Genomic DNA, 24,036 nt, shown 5'->3' with positions numbered 1-24,036 from the left:
AGGGGGGGGGGGGTCACCAAACGTGTACCCACAAACAATGGTATCTTGGTGGGGGGGGGGGGATTACAACATGCTCGTCAAAAAAAAAGGGGGGTTCTTCGGTCTAAATCATAGTTTTATCATATTTCGTTATGTATGAAGAATCTGAAAATGTTGGTATTGAAATCTTGCGCTTGTTTCTTACTTACCAACAAATCATTGTTGCATTATTAGCATATATATAACAAAAAATACAGTATGCTTCTAAGAAAACTATGTATATTCTAAATGTTACAATTTTTAAACTTTGTGGAGGCCTGATTTTTCTAATTTGAACTAGGAGCAGCAGCAGTCATTTATGTTGGTCAACGCACTAGATTATACTAAAATGAAAATGAAAAAATTATAAAACGAACAAGAATTTCAAATTGTACAAGTACCATACTGAATAGTCAGTAGCAGATTTTAGGGGAAGTCCAGAGGGTTCAGGCCCCTCCCAAAAGAATATAAATTAATGCAACTATTTCATTTAATTTTTTAATTGACTTCTGTTATACATAAATAAAAAACTTTCAGTCATGAAAAATAACACAAAACACACAAAGCATATTTGATTAAAAGTATTTTGTTTGCTAAGGAAGTACAATAGACTCTCTCTATTCTGAACACTCATTGGACCGAACAAAAGTCTTCAGTTTAAGAGGGTGTTCAGTATAGGGGGAGACGGAAGTAATGCATACATGATTCCCGGGACCATCAAAATATGTTCAGAATATCTGGGTGTTCAGGTAAAAAAGTCAACTGTACTTCAGGAGTCCGAGGCCAGAGCGGCAGAATACATTTAATTCATCGAAGAACCTGACACCCGCGTTTCGTCTGTTAATTCCTCCTTGAGGGAATCAACTATTAACATTTTAAAATAATGTGTAGCCTAGAAGAGTCATTTCTATCCAAGAAGCTATTTTGGAAACAATACATTTATTTTTTAGCATATAAAAAATGTAGAATGAAAAAAATCGCATAGTAGTTTCTTGGCTAAGCCATATAATATTAATAGAAACGGCATTTAGTATCAAAATGGTACGTCATCTGTATCAGGGCATTAAGAACAAATCGACAACTACTTTGAAAGAAATAATTTCTACATAAAATAAAATATAATACAATACTACTAATGTAAATATACTATAAACTAAATACTATAAAGCTTACACGTTATGAAGGTATGATTTTCTTAGTTACATAATATTTTATAGTTAACACATAAATTAATTTATAAAAACTCAAATGAAGTATGAATATAATTAAAAACCTTACCCTTGTGTTATAATCAGCATGACAATGTTTCTAATTGAAACCGTTTATTTTATAGCATCTTGGTGAAATTATACAGAGTTTTTAGTAGGGGAATGTGGGGCAAAGTGAAATAGTTAATATGACTGAGCTTTTTCAAAATGAACAAATTGGAAATTTGTTTTGAAAATTACAGTACACAAAGAAAAAACATTGCATTTTATAACAAAACTTGCATTGAAACCTTATTTTCGATTTTTGGCAGTAAAATTGTTTCTTCAAATAAAAAAGTGGAAAATTTTCACTTTTTTTTCCATGGGGCAAAGAGAAAATTGAAATATTTTTCGAATGAAATATGTTCTATTCGATTGTGAAAAATATTTTTGATTAAATTATTAAGTAAATAAAATGCGGGTGATTTATTAGATCGATTGAATGAGTGACTTTGACTAATTGTGAGAAATTTTAAAAACACAAGTAAGCTGAATAATAACTAAATAAATACTGCATCGAATATTGGAAGGTCCCAATTCATCATTCGATAATATCAAAATAATTTTTGAGTTACAACAAAATATTACAATTTGAGTATCATTTTTTAAAAATTGCTTGTATTATCATACGATTAGATTTTCGGAGGTCATTTCTTTCTTGACTAGAATAGACTACACATGACACATCTTACTACATAGTTAAAATATTTCTAGTCAAGTAGCGCTAAAAACGGAGTAGATATTTCACCATTTCACTTTGCCCTGCTATTTCACTTCGCCCCACATTCCCCTACTAAATTGGCTTGAATTGTTAAACATATTTTACCTCCACATCAAAAGTGTGTAGTATGCATTAAAAAGTAGTTTAATTAACCTTAAGGGATCCTAAAAAACATTTGAAAATAAATTCATGAAAACTTTGTTATGAAAAATAACATTGGTGAAGGTGAGGGCTTTTCAATTTCCGGGATCCCCTCCAAACATTATTTTAATATTTCTGAACGGTTTTCTTCCACACATTTTCTCATAAGACAAAGTTTAACTTCTTTTTCGACTTCTTTGCGAATCTAGTGATTATGTGGTCAATGTTTACATCAATGTCTCTGTGGATATTTAAGAAAGAAAGTCTCACAAGGCATTCCTCACACATTGAGGCTCTTAACCAGGATTTTAAGCGCCGCAATGTCGAGAAGGTTCGCTCACTTGTGGCAATACTAACTGGCAATGTAGCTATGAGTCGAAGAAGGCATTTTATTCCAGGATACATGTCCTTGTCACATTCTTCGATAAGTTTTATGATACATGGAGGGAAATCTTTAACTGGATTTTGATTCTTTTCCCGTGTCCACTTCGGGACCCACAGTTGATATTCAACTTGCAGCGATGATGTATTAACTAGCAAAAGTTCTTTATAAAAATCCCCCACTTTGTGTAAAACTTCGTAATAAGTACCTGCTAGCAGAGTTTGCGGCAAAAATGCTTTAAGATTGAAAATATCCATGATGTCCGAGGAGAAGCGGTCTTTAAGCTTAGAAATTACATTGTCCAGTAAGGGAATGTAAATTACTTTTCGAAAAAATTCATCTGGGCTATTTGCGAGCACATTTACTCACTGCGTTTGACGAGACAATATTCTAGGCTTCTTAATTTCAGTGTACAGTTTCAAAGCAGTTTCTGTAGCTTCTGCAAAAAGTTGACTGAAAATAAACAAAGCATTCTCTCTCTTGTTTTGCAGTATGCTAAGAGTGTCTTGGATGTACTCAAGCGTTTTACTCAGATCGAGTGCTGGATTTCGTAAATGTCTGCTAAGACCTACCATAGTGCCTGGAAAAAGTCAAGCTTTGTTTATAAAGTGGGTGATCCTCAATTTCTCTTTCGAAAAAATCTGTAACTGGAAGATTAAAAAGGTTCTGTTGGGCTGTGTTTGGTCTAGCTAGGGGGGGGGGGCATGATCCCATGACCTCCCCCTTGACCCACACTTGCCCCCCCCCCCCCATAATTTTGTGCTTGGATATAATTTAAATTTGTTCACAAACTGGGTGGTCCTCAATTTCTCCTTCAAAAAACTAAGTAACAGGAAGATTAAAAAGGCCCTGTTGTGTAATGTTTGGTCTGGCTAAGGGGGAAGGCGGTCATGACCCCCATGACCCCCCCTGGATCCGCGCTTGCTTGAGTTTGTATTAAAATTAACACTGATTTTACCTCAAAAAGGTGTATCCCTTTTGGAACATCCCATTGCAACCAACAGGAACAGGGGAGGCACACAACTAAATCCTAATAGGAGTCCACATATTACATTTCAACTTTCTAAGACATACCGTTTTTGAGTTAAGCGAGATACATACATACATACATATCCACATACAGACGTCATGAGGAAACCATGGGTGCAAGTGTGGTGATCAACACTGAAAACATTTTGAGCGCTCCCCCCCCCCCCCCCCCAGGTGTGCTTAGGGAAAATTTTCTGTGTATGAAGTTGTAGTTTTTAACTATGTAAGTTTTGAAATCTCTTTAATTTGAATTTTAAGTTTGTGACTTTTCTAACAATAAGAACCAAAAATTTGCCAATAATGGGCGACCTGGGGGCGCTCCCCAAAAATTTTTTTTAAATTGAAGTCCAAAAAAACAAAGTATGGTAGGCCGTGTATGATAAAGTTCAGGGAAAGGAGGGATTCAGGGACTCTCTAACAGCAATTTTTTCAAACTGATAGTTCCAAAATCATAATATTGAGCGATCTTCAAAAATATTAGAGAAAGAGGAGAGGGGGCCCTGGGCTCTCCCCAAAATTGAAGCTTTAAAGATTTTGAAATTGAAGCTTTAAAAACACAATTGTACTCCATCTTTCATAACATTTATACGCTTTTTGAATGCATTGTCGAAGGGATGGAGTTCAGAAACTCTTCGGCGATATTTCGAAAATCAGGTTCCACAAACGCTATTTTAGAAGATATTGGATGATGTTAGGAGTAAAATCGTTCGGGGCTCCAACGCCATTAGTTTTTTGCCAATCGTAAACATTTTTATTGCAGCAATAAAATTGCTCGGGACATAAGATTTTCACTTTTGCAATATAAATCAGTTCTGATCGGAAAGCCTACCCAAGGTAGCGCGAATAAACCAGAAAAGGAAGAAATGTGGGGGAGGGGTATGGGTGACTTATGAAATGGCACCATTCCCCACACAGTCTTTATTTGTAAAAGAATTCTTTTATAAGATAGCAGGTGGAAAATTAGCAATAAAAAAAAACCACTTTAGTGAAGTAGATATATTTTTTAAACGAGTTATACTTTTCAATGTTCATTAATTAAAAAAAGCAATAGGGGAACTAAATCCTCACCCCAGGGAGGGTCCCCGAATCAATTCCCTCTTAGGCCACTCAAATATAGCCTAAAGTAATGTTCAAAATATTTCAGCACCAAAAACGTTTCGGAAGAGAAGTCCCAAACCCCTTCCCCTAAGTTCACCACAAATGTCCTGAATTTGAGTTTTTAAGGCTTTAGTTTCAAAAAAAATTTCTAGGAACAGTACCCTCCTTACCTGTATACATGACTTATGACCACCTGAAAGTTTTGATACTTTAATTTCGGAAACTTTTTGAAAGAAGTTTCCGACTCCCTTCCCCCTTAAGTCACCCAAAGACAGCCCAAAACAGAGTTCTTAAAACTTCAGAAACGGATATTTTTCAGCCTGGCTGGCGAAATACCGCCCTCTCTTTGTGTTTACTACGAGTGGCAGTGAAAGCTTGTTTAAGATTTATTTGCCTTTTGAAAGATCAACTCCCCTCCCCACATCGCCAAAGACAACCCAAAGTTTTGAAACTTCAATTTTGAAAATGTTCCGAGAAAGACCCCCCAATTCACCAACTCTTAACTCACTCAAAAACAGACAAAATAGCATTTCTATACTTCAGCATGTAAAAATTTTCAATGGAGAGAGTCCCCTCCCTCGAACTGTTTCCCCTAAGTTAATTAAGTTTGACTTAAATTTGCGGTTCCCCCTTTTCATCACCAAAGTTTTAAGAATTTAATTTTTAAAATTTTCTGAGAGAAAGTCTTCGAATTCCCTCTTCTTAAGACCCCAAAGATTACCTAAAGAAGAGGTCTGAATACTTCAGCTTTGAATATTTTTCAGGGAAGAGGGACCCCGAACCCCACTCCCTAAATTCATTAAAGATTGTCTAAAAGTTTGCTTTTAAGACACCAGTTTCGGAACTTTGTCTAAACAGAGCTCCCCCCCCCCCCCTCTCTTAACATTGCCAAAGACAACCTAAAAGTTTTAAGACTTCAATTACAAACATTTTTCGAGAGAGGGTTCCAAATACCCTTTCTCTTAAGTCATTTAAGTATAGCCTCAAACAGTTTTTAATACCATCAGCTGCAAAACATTTTCAGGTTAGAACAGTGAAACCATCTTCCATAAAGTCACCAAAGATTGCCTAAATTAGTGTTTTTAAGACTCCAGTTTACAATTTTATTTGTTAAAACCTCCCCCCTCCTCACTTTTAGATCATTAAAGACGGCCTCAACATTTTTGACATTTTCATTTTCAAGAGTTTGCAGAGGAGAAATCCCGAAAACAGTCCTAGCTTCAAAAAATGGCTTACAATTAAGTTTTTCTATTTTTTATTCTGAAGCCCCTTGAGTAGAACCCCCCCCCCCCCCCCTCTTAGATTGTCCAAGATATAGACCTCTTAGGGCTTCAGTATCGTGTTTGCTGACTTACCCTCTTTACAAGAGCAGTGTTTTTTCGCAAACTCGTGCTGCCGTTATTTTTCTTGTTTCCTTTCTTTCTCTCTCTCTCCCAACCCCACCCCCCCCCCCCATATTTTCATCCTAGCAAGTATCAGATTGAAAGTCAATGGAATTTAGTGATTCCTCAAGTCTTAGATTACTTTAACAGAAACATGTCAAAAATGCTAGAACAATTGTGCATTGGTGTTTCAAACAAGCTTGAAAATTTCCCCCCGAATCTTTACAAAATTCCCATTTATTAAAATCTTCAAAATTCTTCATAGTTCCCATTTTACCTGGTATGTGGACGCCCTTTGCTGTGACGTAAAACATTTCATTCCCTTTAGCAATCACTCTCAACCAGTGATTCAGATTCAACTCTAAGACAATTTAAGAGTGCACATAATTTTCATTTATGCGTGTAAAGTTTGCAAAGAAAAAAAAAGAAAAACGAAAGGATGATCGAAAATAGTAAGTGAAAAAAAGAGCCAAAAGGTGATTAATTCAAAAAATCATTGAGAACAGCAAGCAACTCTGCGGTCTGTAATGCAGTAAGTTGGAAATAACAGAGTTCTATAGTCTGTAAACAGTAGACTATACTGAATAACAGAGAACTATAGTCTGTGGGCTGAGTGCAAATATCGTTCAAGTTCGTTTACCAATCTTAGGGACCACGTGAACTTGCTTGAAATCTATTATAAATGATGAACTCAATAGAAAAATACAATGTTCACACGCTGGAACTGTCTCATTAAGTTTTAATTAGTAATTGAAATAGGAACTATGTTCCGTTGACTGTTAGGCACTTACACAAAAAAATTTGTGTCTAGATGGCACTATTAAACACAATATTTATAATCTAAAAATTTAATAAACAATTTTTCAACCGAAACTTTACTGTTTTACTCAATTTTTCGTTGCAAAATATATTAATACATTTTAAATTACTTACTTTTGCTTAGTAATTTTGTAACTGAAAGGAAATCAAAAATTGTATCAATCTGCAGCTCTGAATGATCTTAATCTCAAGATTTCGTTTATTACACTAGAGCCAGTTCACATAGACATTGTTAAGTACAAAAATTAGAAGGCACTTTACTTCACAAAAAAGATCACCGAATAGCAATAATTGACCGACAAAATCTTAAGAACATAAACAACTCTAACAGATGCCAATACATGCTTAAAAAATATTATAAAATTAAACATTAGCAGACGATAAATTAAAAATTAAAAAGTATTTTTCACTTTCATATCACGATGTTTTATCTTTTCCTTTTTTAATAATATTGCTTTTTGATTACAAACGATATTTAGAGTTCATTTTTAGCCAACTTTCTCGTCAAAGTAATATAAAATAAATAAGGACATAAAAGGCCGCTTAGGTGGGCTAAGGTTAATGTATCGTAAAAATATTGCTTAGTTCAAAAAAAAGGTTAAAAAAAAATAGGTAAAATAATTAAATATATATCAAATTCGAAAGAAGGGGTTTGAGATGGGGAAAATATGTGTCTGTCGGTCGACCTATTAGCTCCCCCCCCCTCTCCCCTGCCCCCCCCCCCCCCCCGCCCGCAAAAATTAACAAATCGTTCGATTCAAACAAACTTTTTTTTTTTGAAAGATCTCCCGCATGACACCTCATTCCGGTATTTCATTCTTAATTTGAGTAATTTTTCGTTCAATTTTGAGCAGTTCAAAGCACTTTATATATAGCGCTTGCGAGGAAAAAATTAAGGCAAACATAAAATGCGAACATAAAGGTGGATTTGTTTAAGAAAAACTTTGTTGGAAAAAGCTCTTGATGAGAAAATTTTTACAAAAGATTTTTTTTTAATTAGCCATTTTACGGGCATTTTTTTTGACAATGACATTTTTTTTAACATTAACGACGAAGCAAAAAATTATTTTATGTCACCAAAAATTGACAAAATGGAATAGATTCTAATACATTTTCAATTTTTGGTGACAAGAAATAAAAATGAATGTTATTAATAAATACAGGTATACCATATATCATAGACTTAACATTGACGAAAGCCAGAGATTAATATGACGGAATCAAAATGAAATGAATTTAAAGAGCAAATGTTTTTACCAGGGCTGCGGAGCTGGAGTGAAAAAGAACCAATTCCGGACTCTGACTCCTACCCTATCCCCTTGTTTGTGCACTAACTATCAAGCAAATATTCATAGCTGATGCTTGAATAATTTAATCCAGTGGTGAATAACCTTTTTTTATCTGCGGGCCACAATTCACATTAATAGGAATCTCGTGGGCCAGAACAAATATAAAATTTATTTATATGATTTAAGTTTTTCTAGATAGCATGGGAAAACAAGGGAAACGAAAAACAATTACAAACCAAAATTGCTGTCATTATTACTACATGCTTATTTTATTGCATCTGTATTTCAGAAATCAATTTATGACTACTTGACTTCAAAATTCATAACACCGAAAGAAGATTACTAGTAGTTTTGGAAGGTTTTAAGAACATATTTTTTGTTTTTTAATACTGAATACAACGACAGGGCACATGGGTTAGCTTCAAGGGGCATATTTGATCCACGGACTGTAGGTTGAGCATCACTGATTTGATCAATGCTCCCAGTTCATCAGAACATTGGACGGACTATAAATGCGGGCAGTATTGAAATACAATGGAGCACTATTCCCATTGCATCAGATAATGTTCAAAACTAGTGTCCTATGCATGCCCGAAAACTCGGTGTTCTTCGAAGAGATGTATTACATGAAAGACGCAAAATTGTTCATGCACATAATTTTCCTCTAGTGACGCTGTATAAACTCTCAGGAGAAAAATAACTCTATACGCAGAAACAGGATGGATGAATTCAGTGATTCTGATGATGATACTTCAGAATGAAGAGTTTGCTTCTTGAAAAAAACTATTCTTTGATGTACAGTGAAACCTTGACCACTCGCAGTGCAGTACTTTGGCGGTTAACTTAGACAGGTGGTTAACTTATAAAGGGCGGTAATAATTTTTTTTTATTTTTTGTCATTTCTTGCACTATGTATTCATTTTTTGTGGAATTCACCCTTACTCTTGCTGTTCAACTCACTTTCATTGTTAAACATTATCGAAAGTGAAACAATAATTAAAAATACTATTCAAATAATTTTGTTAGTTTTTCCTTGTTTTTAACTATATTAGACACTTTAATTTTGGAAATTCCATATATGCCAGCTAATATTCTCTGGCTTTTTCCATTTTCAGTTAATTTTAATATTTCATACTTTTATTAATCTCAAGTTCAGCTAACTTTCTTTTGAAGCCTTTTTACGTAAAATTAATAGCACAAAGAGCAACAAGCTCGACTCTCCCAGTTCATAAAGGCAAAATCAAAATGTCCTATCTCTTAATCCCTTGCACCAGAAACATGTAACTATACTCATTAGCAAGCTCAGATCTACGGACCCGGAGTGCGAGAGGCCTGCGTCCTTAAAGGGGCTAACGGCCCTAGAAATTGAAGAAAAATAGAAAAAATCTAGCATTAAGGCTTATTCACTTTACTAATAGACACTGCTGATCACTAGGGAGGGGCCCTACATGTTTTGTTGCAGGAGAATCAAAATGTATAGATCCGGGCCTGCTATTTTTAGCACAATTCCTGTGTCACAACATATTGCCACTGAAAGAAAAGACTTTGAACTTTTCTACTGACACCTATTTTCATTGAACAGAGTACAAAAAGCTATCTCAAATCGAACAACAAATGAAAAACAAGTTTGGAGAATAAAGAGCAGCATTAAGCTTTATGCTGCTGTTTAGTTAGTAAAATGCTGTTCTGTCATCAAAGCTTTAAAAACATTCTTGGAAAGCTACGAAAAACATAATAATAATAATTTAAAAAAATAATAATAAAATAAAATAATTTGCTGAAGAAAGTTAAAATAAATAAACCAAGTGATCAACTTACAAAGGGCTTTTTACAATACTCCAAACCAAATTTGGCGAACATTAGTGGTCAAGATAGACAGGTGGTCAAGATATAGAGGTGGTCATGTTACAGAGGTTTTCCTTCATTATATGAGATAGAACTAATCCTGTTCTTGACAAAAGTGGTCAACATAGACAGGCCTTCAACTTTACAGGTTTTACTGTACATGCATAATGTTTTTAACATACATACATACTTTTTTAATGTACATTAGGGTGTCCCGAAATTTTTTTTTCCGTTTTTCTTAATGCAAGATCTCTCAAAATTTGCGAAATCGATCGTAAATTACAAAAATAATTTAAAAAATAGAATAAAACTATATCTTCAGGGCTCTAACGATCGTCAAAGTTTTGAAAAATTGTCATTTTTATGGCAACTGAAAAAGAAGTACTGTGAATAAAGTTATAAATTTACTGTGAAATAAAAGCTCGACAGCTGAAATAAAAAGATCGTGATTCGTAATATCAACACGAACAGAAAAAAAAAAAAAAACATATGGTGATTACTACTGTAAATGCCTATATGGGAATAACCCCCATTTCCGCAGTAGAATCGTCCACGAAGCTTGGCGAGACGTCTCGATTTGCATGCAACAATATGTTACTGATGACTTCGACTTTGTTTGGTTTCAACTTGCTAATTCCTTTTACTTGTTTCGAGGGCTTTCTTGGTTTGACTCACGGGTGTTTTCTTCGTAGCCAAAGTAATTTTAATGCTATAAAAGTACAGTTGCAATTGTTAGTGTTATATGCCGATTCTGTTAGTTTTAAGTAATGAGTTCGAGACGTAGTGAGACTACTTGTGCTATACTAGGACCCTACAAGGAACTTGATGATCGGCAGCTACCTACTGTAAAAGACATCATTAAATTTATTTTAATTGTCAGGAGCGAACAGATGCATAATGGAAAGGACCCTTCCAGTTCAGATATATATACAATTGTTTCTGAAAAAATCAACAGTATTTCGACAAAAGCATCAATTCCAATCGTAACTAAGGAACGAGTAATTCAATTATTAAAATTCTATTTCGAAAAGTACGTCAATTTGAAACGATACCCCAGAAGCAAACGAAGTGATAGTTTTGAAAATAAACTGAAGTGCTTTTTAGAGTCATCTGAGAAGCTCTTCGACGTTGCAGCTTGTAAGTGCCCTGTATTTGAGTCTTGTTCGTGTTTAAAACCTAAAAAAGTTCCCATCAATGAGAGAAGTTTCTTGTTGGATCAAAGAAATGACAGGAAAATGGTGATAAGAGGTGTCGATAAGAAAGAAACAGCTAGATTAATGAAACAACAGCAGAGAAAACTTGAAAGGGCAGCAAAAAAGTCTTCTACTGAAAATAACGATTCTGTCTCAGCAAATTTTGATGACGATTCGATGCGTGAATTTTCTCCAGAAACGTATCCCATAACAGAGACGAATACGGCCGCTACAGGGACACCATCAACTTCAACGACAAATAGGAATACACTGATCTTGCCAACAGTTGCTAAGGTCTGTGATAGATACGGTTTGTCGACGCGATCTGCTGCTGCTGTTGCTTCTGCAGTTTTAGCTGATGTGGGCTTGGTTTCAAAAGAAGATTTAACTCTAGTTGTTGATAAAAACAAAATCCACAGAGCTGTAGCTAAAGCTCGGAAAGAAGCTTCCAAAGATATTGGAAGTATTGTTATAAAAAGCATTTACTTTGATGGACGTAAAGACAAGACTCTGATAAATGAGAAAATAGGAGCTCGTTACCATTGCAAAGAAATTTTAGAAGAGCACATCTCAATTTTAGCAGAACCCGGATCAATTTATTTGGGACACACAACGCCAAGTCGTGGCGCTGCAAAGGCAATTCAAACTTCGATTACAGCTCTATTAGAAGGTCAATGCTTGAATTTAGAAGACGTGATTTGCGTTGGATGTGACGGAACTGCAATAAACACCGGTTGGAAGGGTGGCGTGATTCAATATTTAGAGGAGTATTTGGAAAGACCATTGCAATGGTGTGTGTGTATGCTTCATGCCAACGAATTACCCCTTCGTCATTTATTCTTGACCTTAGATGGTTGCACTTTGGGTCCTAAAGAATATTCCGGACCTATTGGAAAACAGTTAGCTAGTTGTGAAAATAAAATGACATTGTCTTTTTGCGCGGTGGATGGTAATTTGCCTAATTTGCCAAAAAATGTGGTTGATGAACTAAGCACGGATCAAAAATATCTTTATGAGATTTGTCAAGCTGTATCAACTGGTTTCTGTAGTCCTGAGCTGGCAAATCGCCAACCTGGAAAAATGGCACACTCGAGATGGCTTACTTCTCCTAATCGTATACTCAGACTTTATGTAAGTACTCTTAATCCAACAGAAAATTTGCGATTACTTGTTAACTACGTGGTTAAAGTGTACGCTCCAGTTTGGTTCTTAATCAAGCAAAAGTCATCTTTTAAGGAAGTAGCCAAACATCTTTTTCAAATGATTGTGTACTCTCGATTTTTACCCGAAAACTTGAAATCTGTTGTGTATTCTGTTATCGAAAGAAATGCTTTTTTTGCGCACCCAGAAAACCTGCTGGTCAGTATGTTGTTTGATGTTAGGGAGCACATTCGGGAGTTAGCATTACGAAGAATAAAAAAAGCTAGAGAGGCTGAAAGTAGCACTAAACGCAGAATATTTAAAACACCAAAAATTAACTTCTCTGCTAAAGATTATACGAAAATAATTGTCTGGCAAGAGTGTCAGGTTACAGCACCACCGGTTCTTCGACATATTTCTAACGAGAACCTTCAAATTATGGCAAAAGATAATAGCTTGGAAATCGTTGACTTTCCTTGCCACTCACAATCTGTGGAAAGATGTGTTAAACTAATAACACAGGCTTCACAAAGTGTTACTAACGCTACTACTAGAGATGGCTTCGTTAGAACCAGGTTGCAATCTCGCGCAGAAATGCCAAATTTTGGACACAAAAATAAGTTTAAATTCTAAACTTTTGTCATTATTTAGAAACTGTAGTTTGTTTATTTTGTTTTCTTGTGCTTTGTTTCATTAGTTTCTTAAATAAAATGCTTTCTAAACTTTATTTTTGTATTTTTTAAATCATATCGTTTAGGTCTGTCAAAAATGTAAAATATGCAAAACTTCAAAGAGTGGTAGAGCCCTCAAGATGATACGCAATTCCATTTTTTTTTACCTTTTTCGTGATCTGTGAAAATTTTCGCAAATTTTGACACTTCTTGTGATAGTGTAGCTCAAAATTTTTTTTTTCTCATATATGGACGGGACACCCTAATGTACATGTATAATATTTTTATATATTTAAAATTTGTCCGCCCCTTACTTGTCAGTTCCACTCCTTTTCATGTATCTCTAATGGTCTGTAAAAAAATTATGAGACACTATTTTTTTGTGAACATTGGGTTTTTTTCATCTGTAAACACTAAGGATTCAGGAAAATGTCACTTTTTGTAGTCCCCAAAGTTGCCAAACGAAACCATGTTTTTAAGCATCTTTTATGCCTTCGTCCCACAGCCTACTAAAAAGAGTCTAACGGCACGAGTCTAAAAGCCACTCCTTCAAAAGCACTTTGCAAACAAAACAAGCCCATGGCGGAAAATCAAGAGAATATCGATGTAAATTCGTGGTTATGGAATGGTCCAGTAATTAAAACATACTTTTCAAACTCTCAATTTTTATTTTTAAAGTAAAAACTGAAGGAAAGTCATCGAATTTTTTTCTGTTCTGACCTCCCTTTCAGAAATTCCATCCAAGACGGAAATCCGTCCTGAGACGGAAGGTCTTGCACCTATGGAGGAAACTCATGGTAATTAACTCGAGGATTGTCAAAATGGATATTTCGGATGTCCATACATTCTTAGTCATATATGCATGTGTGGTCCGGTCGAAAAAAACCACTAATCATTCATTTGGGGATGAATTTTTTTAGAATACAATATTTCCCTTACTATGTAAAAGGAAGTAATAATTATAATTGTTAATCAGCAAAATATTAACCTCAGAAGAATTTAACTTTACCAAACTAAACTGAAATTGCCAGCTGCATATGTAAAGAATTTTAATACAATATTCATATGGCATAAAGTAATATAAAAATGCATACATCATACATATAAATATTTAACAAACATTAACAATAAATAACTACCTTATCATGCTAATATAAGAAGACAATGCCCATAATGCAGATCCAGTGACATTTAAAGTAGCAGTATTTAGTTTTATTAATTGCTTCTCAGCTGCCCAAGTAATATGTTCTATTGGATAATACATTTGATCTATTAAATTCTTTAAAACACCAAGAAACTGCAAAAGCACACTTTTTTCCTGAAAAATAAAAAAATACACAAATAATTTTAAAATCTTTTGTTCATGTTCAAACAAAGCACATTTTGAAAAATTACTGTAACTGGTATAAAATAAACCAAAAGACAAATTATTAAACATCAACTTCAGAGAGTGCTGCAGTTGGTAAAAAATATATATATTTAGGGGAACAGACTTTTTAAAAGCGTAGATGCCATGGTTATCAAATTTTTGTTTGACCAAAACAGGTCAGTTTAGATTACTCATGCCAGCTTTCATTCAAGATAAAGTAATTTTTTATTATTATTAAAAAGGTGGTTTAAAACCAATTTATTTTTATTTCTTCTATTTCTACATTATTAAATCAAATATTTCGGGGAATAGCACTTCGTCACATTCCCCTCCAACCTGGGCTGCAGAGTCGGAATCGGGCTGATTTTAGGGTAAAGGAGTTGGAGTGAAGCGTCGATAATTTAAAATTCTAAGAGTTTGAGTAAGTCCTTTTAAGTTCACGACTCCCCAAATGCTTGCGGAGTTGTGAACTTAAAGACTCTGCAACTCTGACTCCGCAAGCATTTGCTGATTTTGAGGTTAAGAAGTCTGACCTGAAGGGTCTAAAACTCCCACAATCGGGTCATTTTGCCTCCGACTCAACAGCCCTGAGCCCCAACTCTAACTACAGCACTGCCACTGACGCCAGATGTTCCTAAAATAAAAAAATAGCATTAATACATTTTTGGTTCTTATCAGGGTTTGCCTATATATATTGGTCGATATATATCATGATATTTTGATATTTTCAATACTTATTTTTTCAACTATACGGTATTTCCAATACCAAAAGCATATTAATAATAGTAATATTGTTAATTTACTATTAATAATAACTAAGTGTTTATGTACTATATTTTTATGATGGATTAATACTAGTTATGTGCCGGATCATTAGAAAAGTAGATCCGTGGATCCGGATCATAAATGTCAAGATCTGCAGATACGGATACAGAGCTCAAATTTCTTTTACCCAAGTGTAAAATTTGCTATGGAAGATATTCCCGTCAGGGTAATGGCAGTTTCTTTAAAAAATGCCATCGATGGCGAAAATATAATCAAGACTATGATTTATTCTTTAAAGAAATCTCCGTTAAAATTGAGGGTAAGTTGGAAGGAATAGGTCAGCATTGCATTAATGCTAAGGTAGAATGTGAAAAATTATTTCTAGCTAGCTTGTTAGTTTTAGGCATAGGCGGATTTAGGACTGAATTCCTGGGGGGGCAGGTTTTTTTTTTTTTTTTTTTTGAGAAATATCAGTTGTAATCAAGGCTGGATTTAGGCTTAACGTGGACCTAAGTTATTTCAGGTTTTGGGTCTTTTTTGTAGTCCAAACAACCTTTTCTGCTGGTGGAGAAAAAGGCCATTTTTTAAAGCCCCCCTCTCCCCCACTATGTCGTTTTTTTTCTTCCTGTGATGCAAAATGTCATGCCTTACTTTTTTGTGTCGTTTTAATAATGAAATTCCTGCTGTCCTCCTTAAATTGAACATGAGGGGAAATAGTACCTCTTTTAAGTAGGGTATAAAATATCTCCAATTTTAGAGGGTCCGGGCCGTTTCTCCCCCGGCAGAATTTTCTTAAAATAGATATAAAATTCTGCATTTTGAAGCCTTATAAGGGGTAATAGGAACTACAAAAATCTCGGGGAGAAAATAGGCAAAATACTCTTATGTAAATTACGATAGTACACAGTAAAAATTGTTTTCGGGTCGACAAATCAATGACAGGAGTCCTCAGAGAGAAAAAGCGAGGAAGAAAAGAAAATTATGCATTGTTATTTGCTTACATCGACCGTAGGCTCAATTCAATAAGTTTTTGATCGCTCCTTCAACTCACCTACAAATACAACAATGAGTTAAATGCAAAATGCTCAATAGTAAAATATGCCTTAAAAGAAATGGTATTCAGATTTAGAAAATAGGTAACAAGAGAGTAATATACTATGCTACCCATTTGGACAATTCATAATTTATGCTCTTGATAAGAAATAAAATTGAAGCACACTGCTTAGGAATTTCAAAGACTCATCTAATCTATTTCAAGGACTCGAGAACAATTAAAATCATTTAAGACACTTCATTTGCCCTTTAGTCTCAGAAATTTAGTACTAGCTTGTACAGTTTTACAGTATTGTTCTAACTTTCACAACAACAACGTTTTTTACAATTACAAGTAGTGCAGAAAACGAAAAGGAATAGAGGTAGTTTATTTATATTTTTTCGGGCTAAACAGATTAACAATATGTAGTAGAAGTAAGATAAAAGCAAGCAGTAACAAAATAATTTTAAAAATACTGCATTCGGGATTAAATAAGTAGCAAGATAAGAAACATGTAAATCATAAAAATTTGTAATAAGTTTCAGAAACACGAGAACCGTGATTTTTACATTTTTGATGCAGGATGCAGTAAGGAGCTGAATTTGTCATGTTTTCACATTCCTTCAGCCAACCCCCCTTCTATTTGGGGTTTGTAGTCACACTTTTCTAAATTTTCAAGTTTTTCAAGCACTAGAAAATGAAATTTATTTTTTCAAGTACTTTTCTTTCTTTTAAGGAACAAATCATGAATTTTTTGGGAGTTGGGGACTTTCAACAAAGCGGGTTCCCTAAGCTATAGCTTGTTTATTTTATAGATAAATCCGTTTTTTTTTAAATAATGTTTGTTTTTCTAATTTGTTGAAATATTCATTGATTATTTTCAGCAAAAGCAGCTGAATACATGGCTTGTTCAGCTGTTATTTTCACTTAAATACTTGCCCTAATGGTTTTCATTTCAAAATCGTCGTTTTCAACACATTTTCAGCAACCCCAGGGACAGCTAAACTACTTGTAATAGTGATAGTGAATGGTGTCTTTCTTTCTCCCCCCCCCCCCCCACCCCACTATCAGAAAAGGACAGTCGCTTTTCTCTTAATTTTCACTACTGAACTATTTAAAGAAGAAAAAAAAATCATGTTTTTTTAATTTTGGAAAGTGTTGTTACTATGTATAAAGTCCCCCATGACTGAGGGGGCATTGCCCCCCTTCGCCCCCCCCCCCAAAAAAATCAGCTTATGGTTTTAGGATACAGGAGCAAGAGTGTAAAGCTGCTTCTGGACATGCTAGAAATAATTTTTCGCATTTTATTTCAGCATAGCTGCAGTGCTGACCCATTACAACTAACTTACCTCGACCGATGAAATAACAGAGCTGGGAACACCCTTACAGATAGTAAATATAGGATTTAGTATCACTTTTTTTGAAGGATGAAGAGAAAAACCGAAATGAAGAAAAACAGAAACCCAAAATCAATAACAAAAACCAGTTTTAAATTAAAAATTTAAAAAAGAAAAAAAAAACATCTCCTCGAGGGGCGACCTTATATGAAGATGAATTTCATGAGTCAGAACACACATTGTTAACAAATGTGAATTGACAGCAGATAGAAATTTTAAATCATTGAGCTTTTTCTTCTTGTTTTCTAACTATGAAATCACTACCGATCACGAGTATAAAGGCTTAGAATTGCATTTAAAATTAAGGGGAGGGTCGCTCAAAGCGGGTATGCTTTCATAGGGTAGGTATGGTGTGTCAGCAGCGATGCATACGTATGCTGTGTTTATCCGAACACCCCCAAGTTTTAATCAGCCCCAGTAAAGCAGCAGTGCAGCGGCATGGGGCACAACCAGGCTTAAAATAAAAAAAATGAAGTTTTGTAACTTGTGATTAATCAAAGACAGTTTATTTTTTTGATTGTCAATAATATTATGTATTCTGACACCATCCACTTATAAACTACAATAGTCGTTCCGTTTTTTTTTTTTTTTTTAAATTCTTAATTTAAGGTTATAACTATTGAAAAAAAAAACGTGCTTTTGGGCAAAGCGGGTATAGGTTTTAATCATGCATTTATTTATAGTTTCTTGACACATGTGCTGACTTAGATTTTCTATTTCAATTGGATAAGTAAAACTTTAGAAAATTATTTTTTATGATGGCAATTAATTAGTCTAATAATTTAATCAGTTATTTCTTTATGATTTATAAACAAATGTACTGACTTTAAATTGGATAAGTATAACTTTTTTTATATATTTTGTATAATGGCAGGTAGCTAGTCAACTAATTTAATCATCTATAACTTCATATTTGATTGGCAAACGTACCAAATCACAATTAGTTAAGCTTACCTGCTTTGGGCCCCTTTCTAAGGCAAAGCGGGTTTTTCAAAGGTTCTAAATGTTTGATAATAAATAAATACTGACTCTAAAATAACACAAAAATCACTTTTTATTTTGAAGTTCAAGAGGAACTGCTAGGAAATAAAATCGAAATTGTTGCGATCGAAATCCAAAAACTACAATTTTCGAGCATTCTTTGAAAACCCACTGGTTTTGGACCGCCCTCCCTTACTCAACAAGAATATAGCTCCTACTGGATATAACTTGAAAGTTCCAAATAAATATCAAATGCAGAAAACTTAGTTCTTTCAAATTAGTTCCAATATTTTAAACGTACGGGTAAGTTTTTACTACCATAATTGTGAAAAATGTTAAGTCGGCTTTTAATTAATACATCCAGTAATTAAAGTTCTACAAAAACGAGACCAATCTAAGAACACTTTTGATCAAGTCACTTCTAGAAAGAAACAAAGAACTATTAAAATCGGTTCATCTGTTTAGGAACTACAATGCAACAAATAGATACACATTTTAAAAACTTATTGCCCCTTCCTTTTTGAGATGGGGGTACTAATTGGCTTTGGAAATCATACCTCATAATTTAAATAAGGAATAAAACCTAATTTAAACAGAATTTAACTGTCTTTTATTCAAAATATTTAAGAATTTTTAGAATAGAAAAGCTTTGTTTAAGATCCGTCAAAAAAGTAACGGATACGGATCCTTATTCTCCCTCGAATATCCGCGGATACGGATATCCGGAACATCACTAATTAATACATCATTAATATTACAAAGTAATATGATATTCCTTTTTTTAATTATATTTTATATTCATAAAATTATTATTTTATTTCATATTAAAAGTGCTTAATTAAATATTAAACATTGCTCAGAAAAAAAGAAAATGTCTTGTGACTATGCACCGACTAATGCATATTATTTATTTCTGAATCATATAACTGTAAAAGTAACTAACAGAAGAAAAATGAGTAAAACAGCTAATGCTAAATTAACTCTATTTAAAGTTGATAGAAATGTAAAATGAAATATTAGATAAATTAATGAAAGAAACCTTACTTTTAAGTCTACATTATAATATAAGAAAATTAAGAGTGATTTGAGGATGGATTTACTATTATGAAGACTTCAGTTTGTGCTAGTTGAAAATTTTCTGATATATATCAAAATATAGGATATTTTTGAAAATATCATATTTTCGAACCTAGGTTCTTTTGCATCATTATGTCCTCACATTTGATAGTGCACTGAAAATTCTAGAAGCAATGCAAAAATATTAGGACCCTGCATTTATTCTTCAAAACAACAACATATTATAATTTTCACATGACACCTTGTTTTATCATCATTTTCTAAATTCCAAGCTCAATTTCAAAGTATTTTGTGCTATAACTTACAATATAAAGCAACAAGGAAAGTAAATAACTTTTTAAATAATAAAGTTATATTTTTATGAAACATTACAATTATCAAAAAAAAAAAGGATGGAGATTTTTAAAAAGAATTACAATTTTTTTATTTAAAACTAATATTGAAATCATAGGTATGCATAAGGGGATAAAAAGAGAAATTCACATTTGTGGTTAAGTTGGGGTTTAAGTTTGGATTGTTGATATAAAATATGCTTTTAGCAGGGTTGATAAAAATCAGGATTTTTTTTTAAATAAAAAATTGGATTTTTTTTTATTTAAATAGAATTTTTGAAATTTAAATACTGTCTGCCCCACTTAATCAAACATTGTCGGTTCTAAGAAACATTATTCGATTAAACAGGGTATTTGATTAAGCGGGGAAATATTCCTTGCCTTTTGAAATTGACAACATTTGTCTTAAAATGTAATGATATTAAATCAATAGCTATATAAAGAAAGTAATTAATTTTATTGGTAAAAAGTTTTTTTAAATAAGTTAAACAACAAAATATTTTGATTATTAGTCCTAATACGTATATTCCAAGCAGGTATGAAAGTTATAAAAAGTAACTTACAACTTGAGTTATGAAATCTTTATTTTGGCTGCTTTTTCAGCACATTATTTTTTGAAAAATTTCATAAAATTTGATTGTTTGTTCAAGGTATTTTGGGTACACTTTATCAACTCCTTTTCCCCTTCCTTGTCTACCATGTTTTACATTTAATATTTATTGATTCTTCTTAATCTTCTAAAATGTGTATATTCCTTTGTGTTATTTAATTATCAACTGCACCATCAATTTTTTTTTTTTTTATTGGTAAAGAAAAAAACAAATTTTAGAATAATGGAATGATTTCGATGGAATATGAATGTTTTTTTTTCTCGCCCATTGTCAGCAAAAAATATTACTTTATATTTTTACACCAATTATTGTTCTTGTCTTATTTAATTTATTTATAATTTATTCAAAAATTTTCTCAGAAAAACTATTTGCAAAAGCCAATTGATATTATTTGATTATCAGGGGAAATTATTCGATTATGCGGGGATCCTTTCCTTAACATTACGTCAAATGGGGATATATTCAGTTCCGGGAGGTTTCATTCATATAAGCAGGTCATTTATTTATTCGTTACCCGATTAAGTTGGGCTGACAGTATGTTTAAGCAATATTTGATACTAAAAAATTAAACTGTTAAAGTTAAATGTCTAAATCAGAGAATCCTTTTTTTTATGTATAATGAAAAATGTACATAATTAAGTTGCCAAATTGAATAATTTTAGCCACATCTGGCGACCATGAACTGCGGGTGCATATCGGAATTTGACAAAAACTTCCAAATTGCCATATCCAGATGGATCTATTTCCCAGACCTTTTTAACAATCAAAATAAACATCTTCCCCTTTTCTTAAAAAAAAGAAAAGAAAAGAATATAGAACTAACTGTAGGTATTAACTAAGGAAATAAAAAATAAAACTAACATAGAGTATTGAAGTATTTTCCTCAAATAATGATTTTTTTTTTTTCCTTTTTGAAAAAAGAACCCTAAAATAATATGCATGATTTAAAAAAAAAAAAGAGAGAAACACCTGCTTCTTGACTTTTAAATCTTTAATAAAATTTATCAAAGACTGAAAAGCATTTTTTTTTAAACAATTCTTGTCTTACAGATATAAATATCCAATCTAATGCATTGTATGCTTAATTTCATTGAAAAGAAGCATCTTGTTTCAAATATCTTTTTGTAAGTTCTTTTCTTTTTAATTTTAATAATGACTTTTATTTTTCTTCAGCTTCAATTTGCTTCATTTAATAACAATATGAAGCATTCTGTTTCCTTTTGGAAAGATTGTTTACAACAATCATTTTTTTTCTAATAAAAATATTCTGAACTTCATTCCTTTCAACTTCATTATTCTGAACTCATCAAATTTAAATCTTTAAAAATCATGATCTAAATCAATGATTTTTTTTTTTTTTTTAACATCAATGGATAAAATTATGATTTAAATCAAGTTGATTTAAATCATTCAACCCTGGCTTTTAGTATATACAGACTATTTTATCCCCAAATGTTTAAATGCCATGAAACTCAGTATATTTGTTTAGCCCTTTGCATAAATTATCAAAGTTTTAATCATTTAACTAGTCAGTTGTGAATTAATTTGAAGTAAGCAAAGGTAAAAAATTTAACTTTATGAGCTAAAAACCTAAAAATAAAAAAGTTATTTAATACATTGGCACGTAACTGAACAATATTGACAAAGAAGCTTTGAACAAAAAATGGTCCCCATGAATGCAATTTCATATTTATTTCATAAGAAATTGGTAAAATTCATGGTGGAAGCAGAAACTATTTGAATATTTGTTCTCCTTCTACTGTTTGTTGTTGATGAAAATTTATTTTTTTTTTTTTTTTTTTTTTTTGTAATTTTCGATAATGATATTATATTTTGTCCACCAAACTACAACTTGAAATGTTAACATAATGAACAAACAACTTCTAAAATGAAAAGTCTAAAAAAACAACAATGAATAATAATTTCTAGCTCTAAAACATAGGAGAAATTTATAAAAGCACAATGTGTATCATATAAAACAACTGAGAAAGTACATGTCAATGTACTTTTAAACCAATGAAAAAAATAAGAAATATTCACGAATGAGCATAAAATTCAAAATAACAATAAATCGCTATTCAAATGCACAACCTGAAATGACACATATTAGGCGTAATATAACAAACCTCTCTTCCCAAACCATAACTTAAGGTAAATCGAAGCATAGGTAAGTCATCGAAGAGGCGTAGAATTAATCTACAGTAACTGAGTTCTTCACTAATCATTTTTAACTTACGAGAACATCTTCCACTTGTTTGACTGCTTAAATATAATGAAAAATAGCTCATAGTACGAACAATACTATCACGCCCGGTATAAGAATTCAAAAGATAGATCAGAGAATTCATTTCTATTAAATTAAAGAGAAAATATGCCGAGATGAAACAAATTAACGGAGAAGTGTAAAGGCAACTTGTTGAACATCAGACCGCAAACAAAAATACCAAGTTTTTGTTTTTGGTTTTTCGATAAATATCGAAGCCAAATTTACAAACATAAAAGTAGAAGTGGAGTGCAGTTTTCTCGGAGAATGAACGAGAAGACCGATAAATCACATGGAGATCAACGTAGGCCCCGTTTTTTAACAATCTGTCCCCCCGTTTCAAAATAGTGTGTAGGGACTTTGGACTGAGTAAGGACTAGAGTCCCTACATGAAAATGTAGTTTCAGTAGGGAAGACCAAATAATCACTCTCCCTAACATCACAAAAAAGGCCTAAAGTTGCGTTTTTAGAACTTCGATTCTGAAAACTTTCCGATTGAAAAGTTGAAGGAGAGTTCGCATCGCTTCTTGCACTGTAAAAGCGCTTGATTAGTGATTTTAGCCAAACTTTGAAATTAAGTTTGCGCTTAGTATTTAACAAAGATATATATTGTAGATACTCATTTTGTTCAGAATTTTAATCTGTGCAAGTATTTTGCCCATATGGATGGCCATTGGAAGCGCAATTTTTGAGCTATGTGCGCACCTGTTTTGAAAAAACAGGTGTTTTTGTCACTAACTTGCCCATAACGGCTAAAAGCTCACTTAGTAGAAGGGGGTAAACTTAGTATGGTCATCCCAGACCCATACGGCATACATTAAAGCAGTTTCCAGATTTCCACCAATTACTTCCGTACTCAACTATCCAACCACTGGACTATGCTTGTAATTGAAGAAAAAAGTTGTTGAAATGAAAAAGCAAAATATATTTTTTCTTTTAAACTTAAAGTAGTTGTATCTTACAAATTTAGAGTAAAACTGTAAAATCTAGTACTAAATTTCAGAGACTGGAAAGGGCAAATGAAGCCCAAAATAGTTTCAATTATTCTCGAGTCCTTGAAACGGATTAGATGAGTTTTTGAAATTCCTAAGTAAAGAGTCGTGCTTCAAATTTATTTCTTATCAAGTGTATAAATTATGAATTTTTCCAAATGGGTCTAAGATGATCTTAGTCTCTTGATACTTATTTTCTAAATCTGTACACCATTTCTTGCAAAGCACTTTTTACTATTGA

General features: G+C 32.9%; 1 protein-coding gene across 1 annotated transcript in view; it reads right to left on the bottom strand.

Annotated features, from left to right (window-relative positions):
* Positions 1-22,970, bottom strand: part of LOC129235327 (peroxisomal membrane protein 11C-like) — a 36,648-nt gene extending 13,678 nt beyond the window's left edge. Inside the window, exons 1-2 of the mRNA XM_054869092.1 lie at positions 22,667-22,970; positions 14,115-14,293 (exon numbers count right to left, since the gene is read on the bottom strand). Of these exons, the coding sequence (XP_054725067.1) occupies positions 14,115-14,293; positions 22,667-22,888 (401 nt within the window). The 5' untranslated portion in view covers positions 22,889-22,970. The remainder of the gene's footprint in view (positions 1-14,114; positions 14,294-22,666) is intronic.
* Between the last annotated feature and the right edge of the window lie 1,066 nt (positions 22,971-24,036).

This window comes from Uloborus diversus, chromosome 2, assembly GCF_026930045.1.
Source record: "Uloborus diversus isolate 005 chromosome 2, Udiv.v.3.1, whole genome shotgun sequence".
Classification (NCBI taxonomy): domain Eukaryota; kingdom Metazoa; phylum Arthropoda; class Arachnida; order Araneae; family Uloboridae; genus Uloborus; species Uloborus diversus.
This window is presented reverse-complemented; position numbering and strand designations above follow the sequence as displayed.